Source organism: Chelonia mydas, chromosome 2 (genome assembly GCF_015237465.2).
Source record: "Chelonia mydas isolate rCheMyd1 chromosome 2, rCheMyd1.pri.v2, whole genome shotgun sequence".
NCBI classification, from domain to species: Eukaryota; Metazoa; Chordata; order Testudines; family Cheloniidae; genus Chelonia; species Chelonia mydas.
The window spans coordinates 84,152,046-84,166,347 of record NC_057850.1 but is presented as its reverse complement, the minus strand read 5'-3'; the positions used below and the strand labels follow the sequence as shown (position 1 = coordinate 84,166,347).

The 14,302-nt window shown below is 38.8% G+C and overlaps 1 protein-coding gene across 50 annotated transcripts in view; it reads left to right on the top strand.

Annotated features, from left to right (window-relative positions):
* Positions 1-10,944, top strand: part of EPB41L3 (erythrocyte membrane protein band 4.1 like 3) — a 198,643-nt gene extending 187,699 nt beyond the window's left edge. For 28 of the 50 annotated variants that reach the window (XM_043539799.1, XM_043539798.1, XM_043539824.1 and 25 more), the window contains 9 exons: positions 10-108; positions 890-1,615; positions 2,143-2,265; positions 2,763-3,152; positions 4,672-4,806; positions 5,618-5,716; positions 6,629-6,709; positions 6,967-7,084; positions 8,356-10,944. In XM_043539799.1, coding sequence (XP_043395734.1) covers positions 10-108; positions 890-1,615; positions 2,143-2,265; positions 2,763-3,152; positions 4,672-4,806; positions 5,618-5,716; positions 6,629-6,709; positions 6,967-7,077 — 1,764 coding nt within the window. In that variant the 3' untranslated portion in view covers positions 7,078-7,084; positions 8,356-10,944. The remainder of the gene's footprint in view (positions 1-9; positions 109-889; positions 1,616-2,142; positions 2,266-2,762; positions 3,153-4,671; positions 4,807-5,617; positions 5,717-6,628; positions 6,710-6,966; positions 7,085-8,355) is intronic. The other 22 variants (XM_043539792.1, XM_037892835.2, XM_043539833.1 and 19 more) reach the window with 11 other exon arrangements.
* The last annotated feature ends 3,358 nt before the right edge of the window (positions 10,945-14,302 follow it).

Sequence of the window (14,302 nt, the reverse complement as noted above, 5' to 3'; positions counted from 1 at the left end):
TTCCATTAGCCAAGGGAGATAGAGAAGAAGCTGCAGGAAGGAGAATCCACTGGCACTGTTACTTCTCATCAAATCATTTTCCAGAAAACTGTCCCATCATCCTTAGAGGTTATTTTTAATTCATTTGATTTAAACCAGTGCATTGGTTTAGTTGAATAAATTAAACTATTGTAGGGATAAATAATTGGACACTGTGTGCGTTGAAACTAAATCACATAGCATACTTGTATATGTATACAGGCACATTGCATTTGTATATTTTGCATTATGTTCAAATAAAATCCACAATACTCAGGGTATTTAATATACTGTATAGCTAAATTTAAACAATGCTAAGGAAGTCTGATTTATTCCCATAAAAGCAAGGAAAATCAGTTAAGACTGGCATATACAAACATGCGCTGTCCTGAGACCTCAAAGTACTTCCACAAAATAATATTTGCATGGTAGTGGGGTGGGGGGAGTGACTGAATGGGCTAATTTATCCTATTTTTATAATTTGACCTTTATTTTAAAGAAATAGGGTATTGTTATAGTGCATGAGCTTATAGCCAGCCAGGATTACTCAAAAACAGCCAGTCAAATGTGTGTTTAATTTTTTTTAAATGCTATTCAGCTGCAAGTTATCAGAGAGAGACTGTGCTTAATGTAAATGTTTGCAGCCACATTATAAATGGCCTCAAACGGGGGTCACAAAAGAAATTCTTTGCAGATTTTATGTTGCAAACAGTGATGCTGTTTATAAATTTAATTGCTGCTGTACTAGGTACAGCTATTACATGTTCTCAAAATAGCTACCTCAAATTTCTTAAGTTTTAATATTTTAGTGTTCCTAAAAGAAAAATAAACAATTGGATAATCTAATGTAGATTTTATATTTCAAATATAGGGCACTGAGGATTGGGTTATTGTAGACAAAATACCTACTGAGGTAGTTGATGGTGAATCGAAAAAAATTGTGACATACAAAGTAATGACTGTGAGCAGTAAAACTGGTGACATTCCACCTGAGATATTAAAATCCAGTACCATTGAAATGCAAAGCTTTGAGGACTTGGAAAATGAAATACAATCAAAAGAGGAGAATAAACAGAAAATGTACACCTTAGGAAAGTCCTATGACACTGTATCCGGGAAAATTGTAACCATGACAAGTAAAGCTAAAGAGGGAGAGAAAACAGTGCAGTCATCACTAGAAGCATTTCAAAAAATGGAGAGGGGAATGCCAGAATCTGTGAAAATCATTCCAGTAGTGGCTGAATATGAAATTCTAGAGCCCATCACTGACGAAAAAGCCAGGAGGGGATCCGATGTACAGAGTACAAAAAGAAAGCTGTCTGAATCTTTGACACCCATAAAGGAAGCAGAGTCTCAGTTGCATAGTCCTGAAGAGGAAAGTTTGAAGAAAGCACAAAAGATGGACCAGGATTTTCATGGTACACTGGGAAGCTTGCAGTTTGGCAGAGCTGAAAAACACCTTGACAGTGAAGCTCTAAAAGCAGGGGCATTTGGTCGGAAAGATAAGAGCCTATCTGAGTGGAGATATTCCAGAGAACAGCCATTTACCATTGCTACTGCTCACTATGTTACTGAATCGTCTGCATCAAGAGTAGTGGTAACAAGTGGCTTTGACTTTGTGCCACAATTTAAAGATTAAAGCATGACTTTTTTAGGCAATACCCTCACACTACCCTACCATTCAGTTCTCTTGCTGCTTGGCTTTATGTTGACAATAGCCAACCCAGCTTTTTTTTTTTTTTTCCTCATGATTTAAGTCAGTACCACAGTCCAAAGCAGGCATTATAATCCTTTAAACTTTTCCAATTTATTTAAAGTCCATGTTGCTGAAATGTAGCATTGCTGCTGTGGCTTGTAATTGGGGGTGGTGGGGGAGGTTTGCTTGAACCAGCAAAATCCCAGTGCTAACAAGTATGCTTTTAAATTACTGCTTATAGTCATTACAGATTTGTGCTCATTTATTTTCCCATTCTTTTCCTGTTTTCAACCTGTCTGTGTCCTTGCAACCTTATCCTCCCTTCCTCTATCTCAGCCTAGAGTTTTGTCAATTAACATATCTCTTTGTGTGTGTGTGTCTGTCTGTCTGTCTTTTGTGTATGACTCTGCATTTCTTTGTCCACTTAGACTAAACAGTCCTCCAGTGAAAAGACCTTGGATGGTTCAGATATCTTCAGTTTATTAGAGTCTGCAAGAAAACCAACTGAGTTCATAGGAGAGGTTACTTCTACTTCACATAGCAGGGCTCAGGTGGCCGTTTGATTCCATCTATGAATTTTATAACTACACACTACTGATTTTTGTTTTTCTTTTGTTCCCTATATTTGCACATACGTGTGTTTGACTCATTGATGTTTCAGAATCTGCATGGTTAATATTAATTCAAATGCTTGGTGTACCTTTTACTTCCTAAAGCTAGATCACAACTAGAAACCTCACAAGAAAATCAAGTTCTATTCCTTTTTTTTTTCTTTTGTCATTTTACAGGCTATTTTATTTGCGTTTAGAATGCTAGGGCATGGATACAAACGAAAAGGATAGTATGAGATTTCTTCTCCCTTATTTAAATGCTGGTTCATGGTGCACTTTTGCTATAATAATAATAATCTTAAAGCGAAAACTTAAGCAACTCAGGAGAAACAAAATGGCAAACTTTAATATCATTTGTTACTTATATTTACAGTACATTGGCATTAGGAGCTAAGTTTTATTTTTCACTTCTGACATTTAAATCCATTTCCCTACAGAGAACAGAAACAAAGACAGGCCAGGAGATAAGTGCCAGCGAAATGAAGGAAGAGATTCAGCCACATCAGGATGCAGTGAAGAAGGTTGTGCAGGAGACTGTATTGGTAGAGGAGAGACATGTGACGAATGTGCATGCAAGTGGGGATGCTGTTAAATTGGCTGGAGATCAGCTGGATGCTATGGCACAGGCAGTATCTGCTGTTGCTTCTAGTGTGAAAGGAAAGGAGGGTTCTGCTGTGACTGAGGGGGCTAAGGAGGAAAAAAGGGAGGAGGCTGATAAAGCTGTAACCAAACAGGAAGAAATTGCTGCTGCTTCTCATCAGCAAGAGGAGGAGCAGAGTGCAACAGTCCACGTTTCTGATACATTGGAAAGAAAACCTCATTTTGAGGTAACTAGTTATTAATAATCAGTTATTTCTGCATTGAAGTATAATGCAGTGATACTCAGACTGAGGCTTGGGAGCTGCAAGTGGCTCTTTAATGAATCTCCTGCAGCTCTTGGCAGCACATGATATTGAAAACCGGTGTGATTTAATTATTAACCAATCAGGATATTTTTACTATATTATTAACCAATTGTAGAATACTTGGTCAATCATTTTGCTATGAGAGAAAATATATATATATATTTATATACAAACACTCACATGCATGTGTGTGTGTATATATTATTTTAGTTATATATATATATAAATTCATTGTTTCATTTATTTTTTGTGTGTGTGTGTACACACACATATACATACATACATATATATATACACACACACACATATTAAAAAAAAATAAATGAAACAATGAATTTACACTACTGTGGCTCTTTTGGGTAATGATTGCTAATTTGGCTCCTGAACCGCTGAGGTTTGAGTATCACTGGTATAATGTATACAATATCGGACTAAATTAACTGCACTGATGAAGAGTTAAATAAAACATACACAGGTAGTAGATTACATTATCACATCTTTATAGTGGGCAGTTTGTTTCTCCTCTTATTTCCTTCTTGCATGGCAGTTCTGAGGCGTGTTGCTGGTTTCCATTATTGACAACATCAGGGCTGGCCTTAGGGAAAATGGCGCCCTGGGTGAACTTGTATTTTGACGCCATTGGCCCCCACTGCTTCCCTGGGCTCCCCAACCCTCTGTTGCCCCCAGGCCCCGCTGTTTCCTTCCCCATTGCTCTGAGCTCCCCTCCGCAGCCTCGCACCCCAGGTCTACCCCACTCCTTTCCTTTTTGAGCATGGCGTCCCCCCTGACCTCAGCACCCTGCGCGGTTGCCCACCGGTAAGGCCTGTCCTGGACAACATGCAATGTATATTTTACCTAAAAGAGTGGGCAGTGCTGAAGACTGATGCCTTTTATGTAGCTGATCATAAGGATAAGTTTCCACTGCCTTTGAAAGTTCATTAAAATGTATAGAGTTCACTTGTCCAAAAGCATCAGAAAATAATACATTCGCCTGTATTTGTCTCAACTGGAAATAATTTACCTTGTCTTAAACTACTAAGTTTTCTCATTTTAGCCTCATTAGAAGGATTTCTAGACCTATTTGTACTAAGGGGTTAAAAACCTTCACATTGTTTTGCTTCTCTTTCTGAGAGGTAACTACAAGAAAATAAACTTGTAATGTCAATCTGTTCTACTGTAATTCTGAAATAAGCAAATTTTTAATATTTGCATCTTTTCTAAAGTCAACTTCCACGAAGTACAGCTTAGCATTAGATATAAAAACCACCTTGGAGTATTGTTAACATATATACATGTATGGACCATTATGCTGACGTTTTTTCCTTCCTGTAATGCAGAGCACATTTATTTTATTATTTTTTTCTTCCACTCCCCAACAAAAAACATCTCTCTGAGAAATCCAAAAGCTTTAATAAATGCTCCAATTACTTTTCCATTGAAGCAGTCACCAGTTGTGAAGACTGAAACCATCAGCTTTGGCAGTGTTTCTGCAGGTGGGGAGAAGCTTGAAATTTCTACCAAGGAAGTTCCCATAGTTCATACAGAAACAAAAACCATTACATATGAATCATCACAGGTAAGAAACTTTGCAAGACCCAGGACCTAATTTACCAGGGACTAAAAAAATACCTGAGTGTCAGCTGTTTTAAATATGTTATAGTATTAAATAGTCATATCACCCATAGTAACTCTGTACTAAACAGAAAACTATATAAATATGTAGGCTTATCTGAAGGTACCCTTGTTTGTATCAGTATACGGTCTTTCGTGAACACTGGTTAGACTACAGGACTTTGATGTATATGTTTAAACATATATCCTTAAAAACTTTATGAGACACATTGTAATACAAACAAAAGTATTGTTGTAAACTTATGAGGTGATGCAAAATTCTGAAGTAGAGACGTAAGTAATGAAATAACATCTAAGTCCTACGGGACAGGTCCTGACCACTCCTGGCCATTAAAGAACCGCATGATTCTTTTTGTAAAAGTAAGGATATTAATTTTGGTCTTCAGACTAAATTCCAACTCAAGCAATTAACTTCTACCTCTGAATTCTCCAGGCAGTTCCAGTTGCATGTAGAATTCGTCACTTCATGTTCCAGCTGTTGATGTATATTGTTAAGCAGCTGTTGCATTCCACTCTAGAAGTGGCCAAAATAGGGACTATTTAGAAAGTACTTTGAACACCTCAAGACAGTATAGAAATGCTGCTGTTTCAGGCAAATGGAATAGCCTGTCGGCTACAAAGGAACATCCCAGCAGCAATTAGTTTATATCATCAGCCGCATTCTTTATGCAGAAGTCTAAAGACGGGGAAAGCTCAGCCAATATCCTCATTTTTCCCACACTATTTATGGCATTTTTTTTCTTTTGGCCATTTAGGTGGATTCTGGTGCTGACTCAGAGCCAGGTGTATTGATGAGTGCACAAACCATCACATCTGAAACTACGAGTACTACAACTACTACCCATATCACCAAAGTAAGAAAACGATAGGTTCAGTCCTTGAGTAGATGCATTTTCAGAACTTTGACATGACTCTGTAAATCAATATTTATTTCAGAAGATGGATGCAAGCTAATATTTTCTGTGTGAAATCCTATCTAGCTTATGTAGTTATGTAGTCCCTGTGGCTGTAGTGTCTGAGCACCTCACAACATCCCTGTGAGGTAGGCAACTGTAATCCCCATTTTACACAGGAGACCCAAAGAAACTTGGTGGCTTGCCCAAGGTCACCCAGTAAGTCTGTGGCAGAGCAGGATATTGAATCTGGGTCTTCCAAGTCCCAGGCTAGCACCCCAGCCCCTGCACCATCTTTCATCCCTAAGCATAACTCCCATTAACCTCACTGAGTATGTCTACACAGCAAAGAATAACCTGCGGCTGGCCCATGCCAGTCAACTCATGCTGCGGGGCAGTTTGATCGCTGTGCAGGCTTCCGGGTTCAGGATGAGGTCTAGGCTCTAGGACCCTAAGGGGTGGGAGGTTCCAGAGCTCAGGCTCCAGACCAAACCCAGAAGTCTACACAGCAATAAAACATCCCCACCGCCCAAGCCCGAACCAGGTGGCACAGGCCAGCTATGGGTGTCTAGTTGCTGTGCAGACATACCTATTGGGACCAGGATTTAATGCTATCTGGGTGAAATTCATCTCTGGGCAAAGGAGTTACACAAGACCACACTCCATTAAGAGCCCTTACAATGGGACGTAAGTGGGAGCAGAGGCTTTGTGTTTCTCCTATTGTGTGTGTGTGTGTGTGTGTGTGTGTGTGTGTGTAGATATTCTGTATATCCATGCCATTTTTCATATGTTGGATATGGAACTGTTTCTTGGAACAAGCAGCACCACTTTTAAATGTGTGCGTTTATTTGTATTTGTTCCTCTCTCTTTTAGACTGTGAAAGGAGGCATTTCAGAGACAAGAATTGAAAAACGAATAGTCATCACAGGAGATGCAGATATTGACCATGACCAGGTAGAGTATATAAGCTACGAAAAGCTGCCCTGAACTGAAGACTACCAGAGAGAGAATATTTAACCTTAAGCTTTAAAACACTGTTCCTACTGGCATGCCTTAAACTGGATTAGTATTTAAATCAATGATAGTATATTTTAATCATTTTTCCTCATTTGTAAATTGTGTAATTTCTCATGAATCTCTCCACCTTGCTACTGATCATGCATGTTCCACCTCCTTTTTGTTTTTGCCCTTCTGTGGTTTCCTTGGGCTAGGCGCTGGCTCAGGCAATTAAAGAGGCCAAAGAGCAGCACCCTGACATGTCAGTGACCAAAGTAGTGGTACATAAAGAGACAGAAATCACACCAGAAGATGGGGAAGATTGACCCACAGGTAAGAGGAATAGATGATTTTCCTAGGCACTCACTGGGCTGGCATGCAGCAAAGGCATACTCCTTCCATAATTCACCTCTAACTCCTTATTTCTTTCACTGGCATTTGCAAAAACCATGCAAGTATTAATTCTGGAATTTACTCTAGATGTAAATTATACACATTTAGTTCTATGTATTTTTCCTTGTTTAATAGTGCCAGTTAGAGAAATGGAAATTTGCTTTTGTTGGCTCTCTGGATGTTACTCATTATCCATGCTTTGATGTATTCCTAAAATTTCTAATTCTGCGATCAAAAATCTGTTGTCTGTTTATATATGTGACTTAAGAACAAAAGCATTTTGTTCTTAAAGGTACACTTTTAATTTCTTTTACAATGCTGAGGAAAATAACTATAGCTACTTACCCTATTTTAGGCACAAATATGGCACAATTTAGGTTTTTAGTTCAAACTTGTAAAGCTGTGTGGTCCAATTTTCTTTTTTTAAATCCAAATTAATTTTTGTGTCAATATTTGGATGTCTTCACTTCCTTGTATTTTGAAAGGACATTTTGTGTTTGAAAGTGGCATTGTTTCTCAGGATGAGATGATAATGCAGCTTTTCTTGTGTCTAGCTGTCTTCAGTAAAGGCATGCTCTCCAACTAAGTTTGGCTAAACAGTCATCTTGATAATATTGTATTTACTGTATGTGCAGAAACATATCATGCATACTAACCTGCTATGCAAGAGCTCTTAATGACAGCATCATCCATAAGCTGCTTTGAATGCTGTATGCACACACAAAAAGAGGCTGCTTGTCGAATTTGTCTGAAATGATAGCAGCATCATATTCTTGAAGCACTCTGTATTCCCTAGCATTTGGTATAAGTAACATAGTATGATGTGCAACATCTCTTGAAAGTTTACGACTTTCCTGCTTTGGATGAGGAAATATAAATACTTAAAGCAAATGTGAGTAGGACGACTGCTACTTATTTTGGAAGATGGAGCCAGTCCTTAAGGAATGAGCACCAATAACAGTTATGGTCTTCTGCTAATCAATTCAGAGAAAACAATGAAGTGGCCAGATGCAGAGCCCACTGAAATCAGTGGGGGTCTTTCCAATGCACCTTGGATCAGGCCCAAGGTTGGCAGTTACTTATACTGGAATGATGCGGTTATTATAATGTTGTCACCTGAAGTATTCAACATGAGCCCCTTTTCACCCTTGATTTGAGAGAGAGAGAAATTCAGTTGTTTCAAATAATTAACTCAGTTCTCTTTCCTGCAGGAATAATTTAGCTTGCATACGAATCCAGTCATGCACACCCTTAGGAATACCAGAGCCTATATGGAGTCTCAGTTCTAACCTGACTGACTTGTATCTGTCCGTGGAAAATTTCAGTACCGAAGAATTGATCTTAAACGCTAATAAAGACACTGGCAGAGATATTTTCCCATATAAAGCAATCTGAATCAGCATCAGTGAAACAATATTGCATGAAGCAACAATAAATTTACGGAAAAGCAGCATTTTTAATTTTCATTATATCTAAGTTTTCAGCTATACCTGCACGTTCATAAACAATATAAACAGTGATCTAATGTAACACACAAACAGTTCATGCCTTTCACATTTTATTAAATCTAAACATATTAAAATTTGTTAGGTGGCAAACCTTTTGTTTATGGATACTGTATATGAAGATTACCCGAAACTGCTAGAAGCTGTATAGGTACTGTGTATAATGTTTTATCACACATTAGATGTGCCAGTAACACAGTTTATTCAGGAAACAATTTGAATCTTGTATTTGTTTTATCTGGTTTTATTACTATTGCCTGATAAAAAATGATGAATCTCTAATCTTATCAAAATATTTAAATTCTTACAAAATGTGCTTTGCATACCTGATTTAATACCTTGTGAGGTAGTAAAGATTTCAGCACATTTACTTGACTTTAAGATTTTTTTGTCAGCAATGTTCAGAGTTTAAGTCAGAAAGTTTCCAGTCGCCCTTCAGAAGTTCTAACCCTGTAAATTATATGTAGTTATTTTGGAGAAAGTCTGTATTTTCCTTAGTTTATAGTGTTACAAAATTATTACTCTGAAATAACCTTGATGGTTTTTTATTGACTTCCCTTTTGTTCTCAGAGAAAAAAATGTTTCATTTCAGAATCTGGTCAGCAGCATTTACTATCTAGTTCAGAGCCAAGCCTTAAACTGTACAGAACATCCACTGAAAACTCATTAGTATTCCGTTATAATATCCATTGCAGGGATATAGTCTCCATTACACTCTCAGCTGCGTCACAACACATGGTGAATGTATGTTTCTGCATAGTGAAATAAAAGTGGTAAATGCATCCAAAATTGTATTGTTTTGTGTCTAAAAGAATCCATTGTTTTTTATATTCAAAACCCAAGTAATAGCTGTATGATATCAAAGGCTTTATTCATCTGCATAGTAGATGTGTTCTGTCTTACAATGGACCACAGTACACCGTGCAGACAACTGGAGTTGGCAGGGCAGCCTACGGGATAATAATATGAAAATGTACTCCTTTGGGTAAAATGATGATAGCGAAGGAAGGAGAACATTATGCTTTTTTCTATCGCTGTGTACTGTGTTTCAGTTAAATTAAATGGAAATTATTTGTGTTTGGCTAACGAAATTATAATGAAAATGTAGCATTGGCTCAAGATCTGTTTTCTTTTATATTTTTGCTCTGAATCTTGGATGAATTATCTATGTAAGAGAATCCTTACTTTTCTGTTTGCTATTGTTTGCTCCTTGACCACACTTTGATGACATTCCCTTAGTGATTTAAGATGAATTTGTAGAGGCTAACTCACCCTTCAATCCATAAACCCTAGTAGGATGCAAGAAATAAATACAAGTGAATTTGTGTACACAGGACTCCTTCTCATTGACTTCAATGGAGATGACTTCAGTGGAGGGCAGGATTTGGCCCACAGATTTGTTACAAGTATTTATTTTCTTAATTTAGAAAGAAAAGAGAATATATCAAGAGAATAATCTGTAGTTAATAATTAAAAAGAAATCTCCTGAGGCTTTGACTGCTCTACTCTGTCTCTCTAAAATGATGTTTTCAGTTAGCCATTCTTCATGTCTTTGTTGTTTAAGACCTCCCTTTATGTAACTCCCCTTCTAGCACATCAGTCATCTCTCACCTATTACCTAATGAATAATGCAAAGATTGTGTTCTTATGTCCATATTTTTGGAGTTATCTCTTCCTGACTCTCTTCCTAATAAAACAGAATATGTCTGTAAATTCTGTTCCTTCCCAGTGAAGGTAGAATTGGATTTATTCCCCCCACCACCACCTCGTCAGCTACAGAGAGAAGAGGTATCCACCCTGTTTCTCAGCAGACTACATTCCAGGCTCTTGCTTGTGCATCAGGAGTTTAACAGTAGACTCTGAAGCCATATTGATCTTCCCTCAGGTGGCCCTTTCCTTGTCAGCTAAGAAACAGCATTATGTTACCTCAGAGATGTGAGTGGCTACTATACTGCCTTCTGTCCAGAGTTACCCTTAGCATTATATTTTAGCATGGCTTGAGGGAAATGTACTATAGTGATTATGTATAGTATGTATGCTGTCTGAAGATACTGTATCTTTGAGGTTAGTCTCCTTAAAAAGCTAGGTATGGCCTAAGCATGTACAGAATAAGAGAAGATTAGAGTGGATTGGCAATGACATCTCAGTCATTGTTAGCAGCAGACCTTTGTTTGGGGTAATTCCTTGGGATGGTTCCCAGGAATAATAGTTTTGATTTTTTTTAGTGACTCTTTCTTGGGTTGTCTGCCTAATGCTGTGCCACATGAAATAAAAAACACTTCCCTGTTTCTACTAGATGCCTTTTGTCTCAGTCTCTTCTCACTTGTCCAGCTCTAAGCCGTACGACCGTCCCTAGAAACAAACTGTCACGAGACCTGCACCATTACTAACGCAGACCAATACAGAGAGAAATCTCACTCATTACAGCTGGAATAATAATTTCTGACAATACAGCACTGTCTGAATGGGCTGTTCTGCATCATTAAGATAAGGGATCCAAATGTGTAGGTGGAGTTTAGTGGAACTAGCATATCTGGTAAAAAAAGAAACATAGCTGGTATGACCATTCTAGATACAGAAAGTATAAATACAATAATCTCATAATCATTACAAACAAATACTGTCCTTAAGAATCAGTATTGATCTTTCTTAAGCTTTTTGAGGCTATTACTACATAAATAATAAGTAATGTTGACCAAGTTCAAGCATCACAGGAATTTTCTGATGTGTCTCCATATTCAGAAATTAGATCAGAACCTGACCTGATGTCTTCACCCATATTCTTCAAACAGACAAGATTTGTTCAGATGGGGGAAAGGTGAGGGGGTGACAGATGTTCACCTTGTCAGCTCCCATTCAGATATTGTTCCTTGTTAGCACATTTTGCAGGTAAATTCGACAATGAGGCTGTGCTTCGGTCTTGCAACCAACCTATAATTCAGGAAAATCTGATACCAATTTCCTTTGTTATCTCATAAAAGATTGTGCGACACAATCTGAATTTCAGTATTTCATTTAATGTTATTTATTGGCTTTTCCATGGTGTTGTGAACCATAGAATCTTCCCAATTCACAAGCATCAGTGGTGAGATATTAGTATCCCCATTTTATAGATGAGGATTGAATGCACAGAGAGGCTATATGACTTGCTCAAGAAATCTGTGACAGAACTCAACCCTGATCTTCTGAATCCCGTGCCTTAATCTTTCTTCAACTTGAGTGCTACTTTAAGTTATGTAAATATTTTGTTTATACACCCATTGTTATAACATCTGGGCACATGGCATATGTTATATATAAAATATTGAAGCTGCCAACAGCAGACAACACTTCAGATTACCCTGGTCTATCATAAAGAACCATAACAACAATGTACAGTTGAGCAAATGCTTGATCAAAGTTACCTTGCATCATGCTTTGATAATAACCCAAGCTTTGACAGACGGCAGTGACCCTATACTAAAATGCCTATACCTTCATTCTTCAAAGGTCTGTTAATATCAGCAAGAGCTCTTGAGCTGATTTCAGCCATTGCAGTGAAACATAAGGAAAAGAGGCAGCATGTAAGGCAGGCAAGTCCCAAACCATATAAGGGTGATTGGACTGGAAGAGTGGTCTCAACCTTTTTCATGTTATGGACACCCCTTCCCTCCCCACTTCACAGTTTTGAATCCATGCCGTCCCTGCAGCAACTCTAGTGCCTGGTTGTATGAAGTAAAACTGTAATATATCAGGCCGATATTAAGGAGCTATAATGAAAACAAGCTACTTGGTTACATCTCTCTGGGAAGAGGTTTTTTGTTTATTAATATTGAATCTCTTCGTGTTGTCTGCAGCCCTTACTGCTCTGATCTCTCTCAAGATCCCTTTGCAGTTTAGTTCTGCCCTTCTGAATGTTTTATAGGTCTCCAGTTTTGGTAGTGTCCACAAATTTGACCACAGCCGAATATATACCAAAGAAACTCCCAAAGAAGAGGGACAAAAAAGCAGTTGTTCAGGGAGATGCTTGTTTCTTCGAGTTTAGCTGATCAAAAAAACCCTGTGGGAACTCTGGGAGTGTTTGATTGAACTACAGCAAGGAGCACAGCTGCTTGAATAAGACAAATGGTTCCACTTTGTGACAGAAAAAACTACATAGAACACCTTGAAGTGCTCTGTGGACCACCAGGCTTAACTGCAAATATTTACTAAATATGAGTGCCAAGATGATGGTTCATTTTATCATATGATTTCTATGTGAAAAAGAAAATGAAGGATTGTATTAATTCAATAACTCCCAAAGAGGTGCAAATGCTGCTTGAGTTAAGAATGCACAGAGGAAGCACCTTTATCACTAAAGTTTGTACCACTTCAGAAACAAGAGATTCTTTTCAAGTGCTTGTTCACGTCTATTCCAGTCAGGTGTGCTGGTGCCATGTGCATGGTCATCAGAAATTTGTTCCCTTAGCAGCGCCCGTCGGGTTGGCTAGGGAGCCCCTTGGAATGGCGCCCTCATGGCGCTCAATATATGAGCCTGCCAACCTGACCCCCCTTTAGTTCCTTCTTACCGTCCATGGCAGGGTTGGAACGGCATTTCGCTTCCTTTCAAGTGTTCCCTTAGGCTAGTACCTAGTCCTAGTTTTTGTTTTAATAATTAGTGTATTATTGTTTATAGTTGGTATAGAAATTGGTGAGTGGGATCGTTCCTATCCTCTTACCCCGCCTTGGGCTTTGGGGCATGCCTCAAGCCCAAGGGTTTGTCTTGAATCATAGAATCATAAAATATCAGGGTTGGAAGGGGCCTCAGGAGGTCATCTAGTCCAGCCCCCTGCTCAAAGCAGGACCAATCCCCAACTAAATCATCCCAACCAGGGCTTTGTAAAGCCTGACCTTAAAAACTTCTAAGGAAAGAGATTCCACCACCTCCCTAGGTAACGCATTCCAGTGTTTCACCACCCTTTAGTGAAAAAGTTTTTCCTAATATCCAACCTAAACCTCCCCCACTGCAACTTGAGACCATTATTCCTTGTTCTGTCATATGCTACCACTGAGAACAGACTAGATCCATCCTCTTTGGAACTCCCTTTCAGGTAGTTGAAAGCAGCTATCAAATCCCCCCTCATTCTTCTGCAGACTAAACAATCCCAGTTCCCTCAACCTCTTCTCATAAGTCATGTGTTCCAGTCCCCTGATCATTTTTGTTGCCTTCTGCTGGACTCTTTCCAATTTTTCCACATCCTTCTTGTAGTGTGGGGCCCAAAACTGGACACAGTACTCCAGATGAGGCCTCACCAATGTTGAATAGAGGGGAATGATCACATCCCTCGATCTGCTGGCAATGCCCCTACATATACATCCCAAAATGCCATTGGCCTTCTTGGCAACGAGGGCACACTGTTGACGCATATCCAGCTTCTCGTCCACTGTAACCCGTATGTCCTTTTCTGCAGAACTGCTGCCGAGCCATTTGGTCCCTAGTCTGTAGCAGTGCATGGGATTCTTCCGTCCTAGGTGCATGACTCTGCACTTGTCCTTGTTGAACCTCATCGGATTTCTTTTGGCCCAATCCTCTAATTTGTCTAGGGCCCTCTGTATCCTATCCCTACCCTCCAGCGTATCTACCTCTCCTCCCAGTTTAGTGTCATCTGCAAACTTGCTGAGGGTGCAATCCACA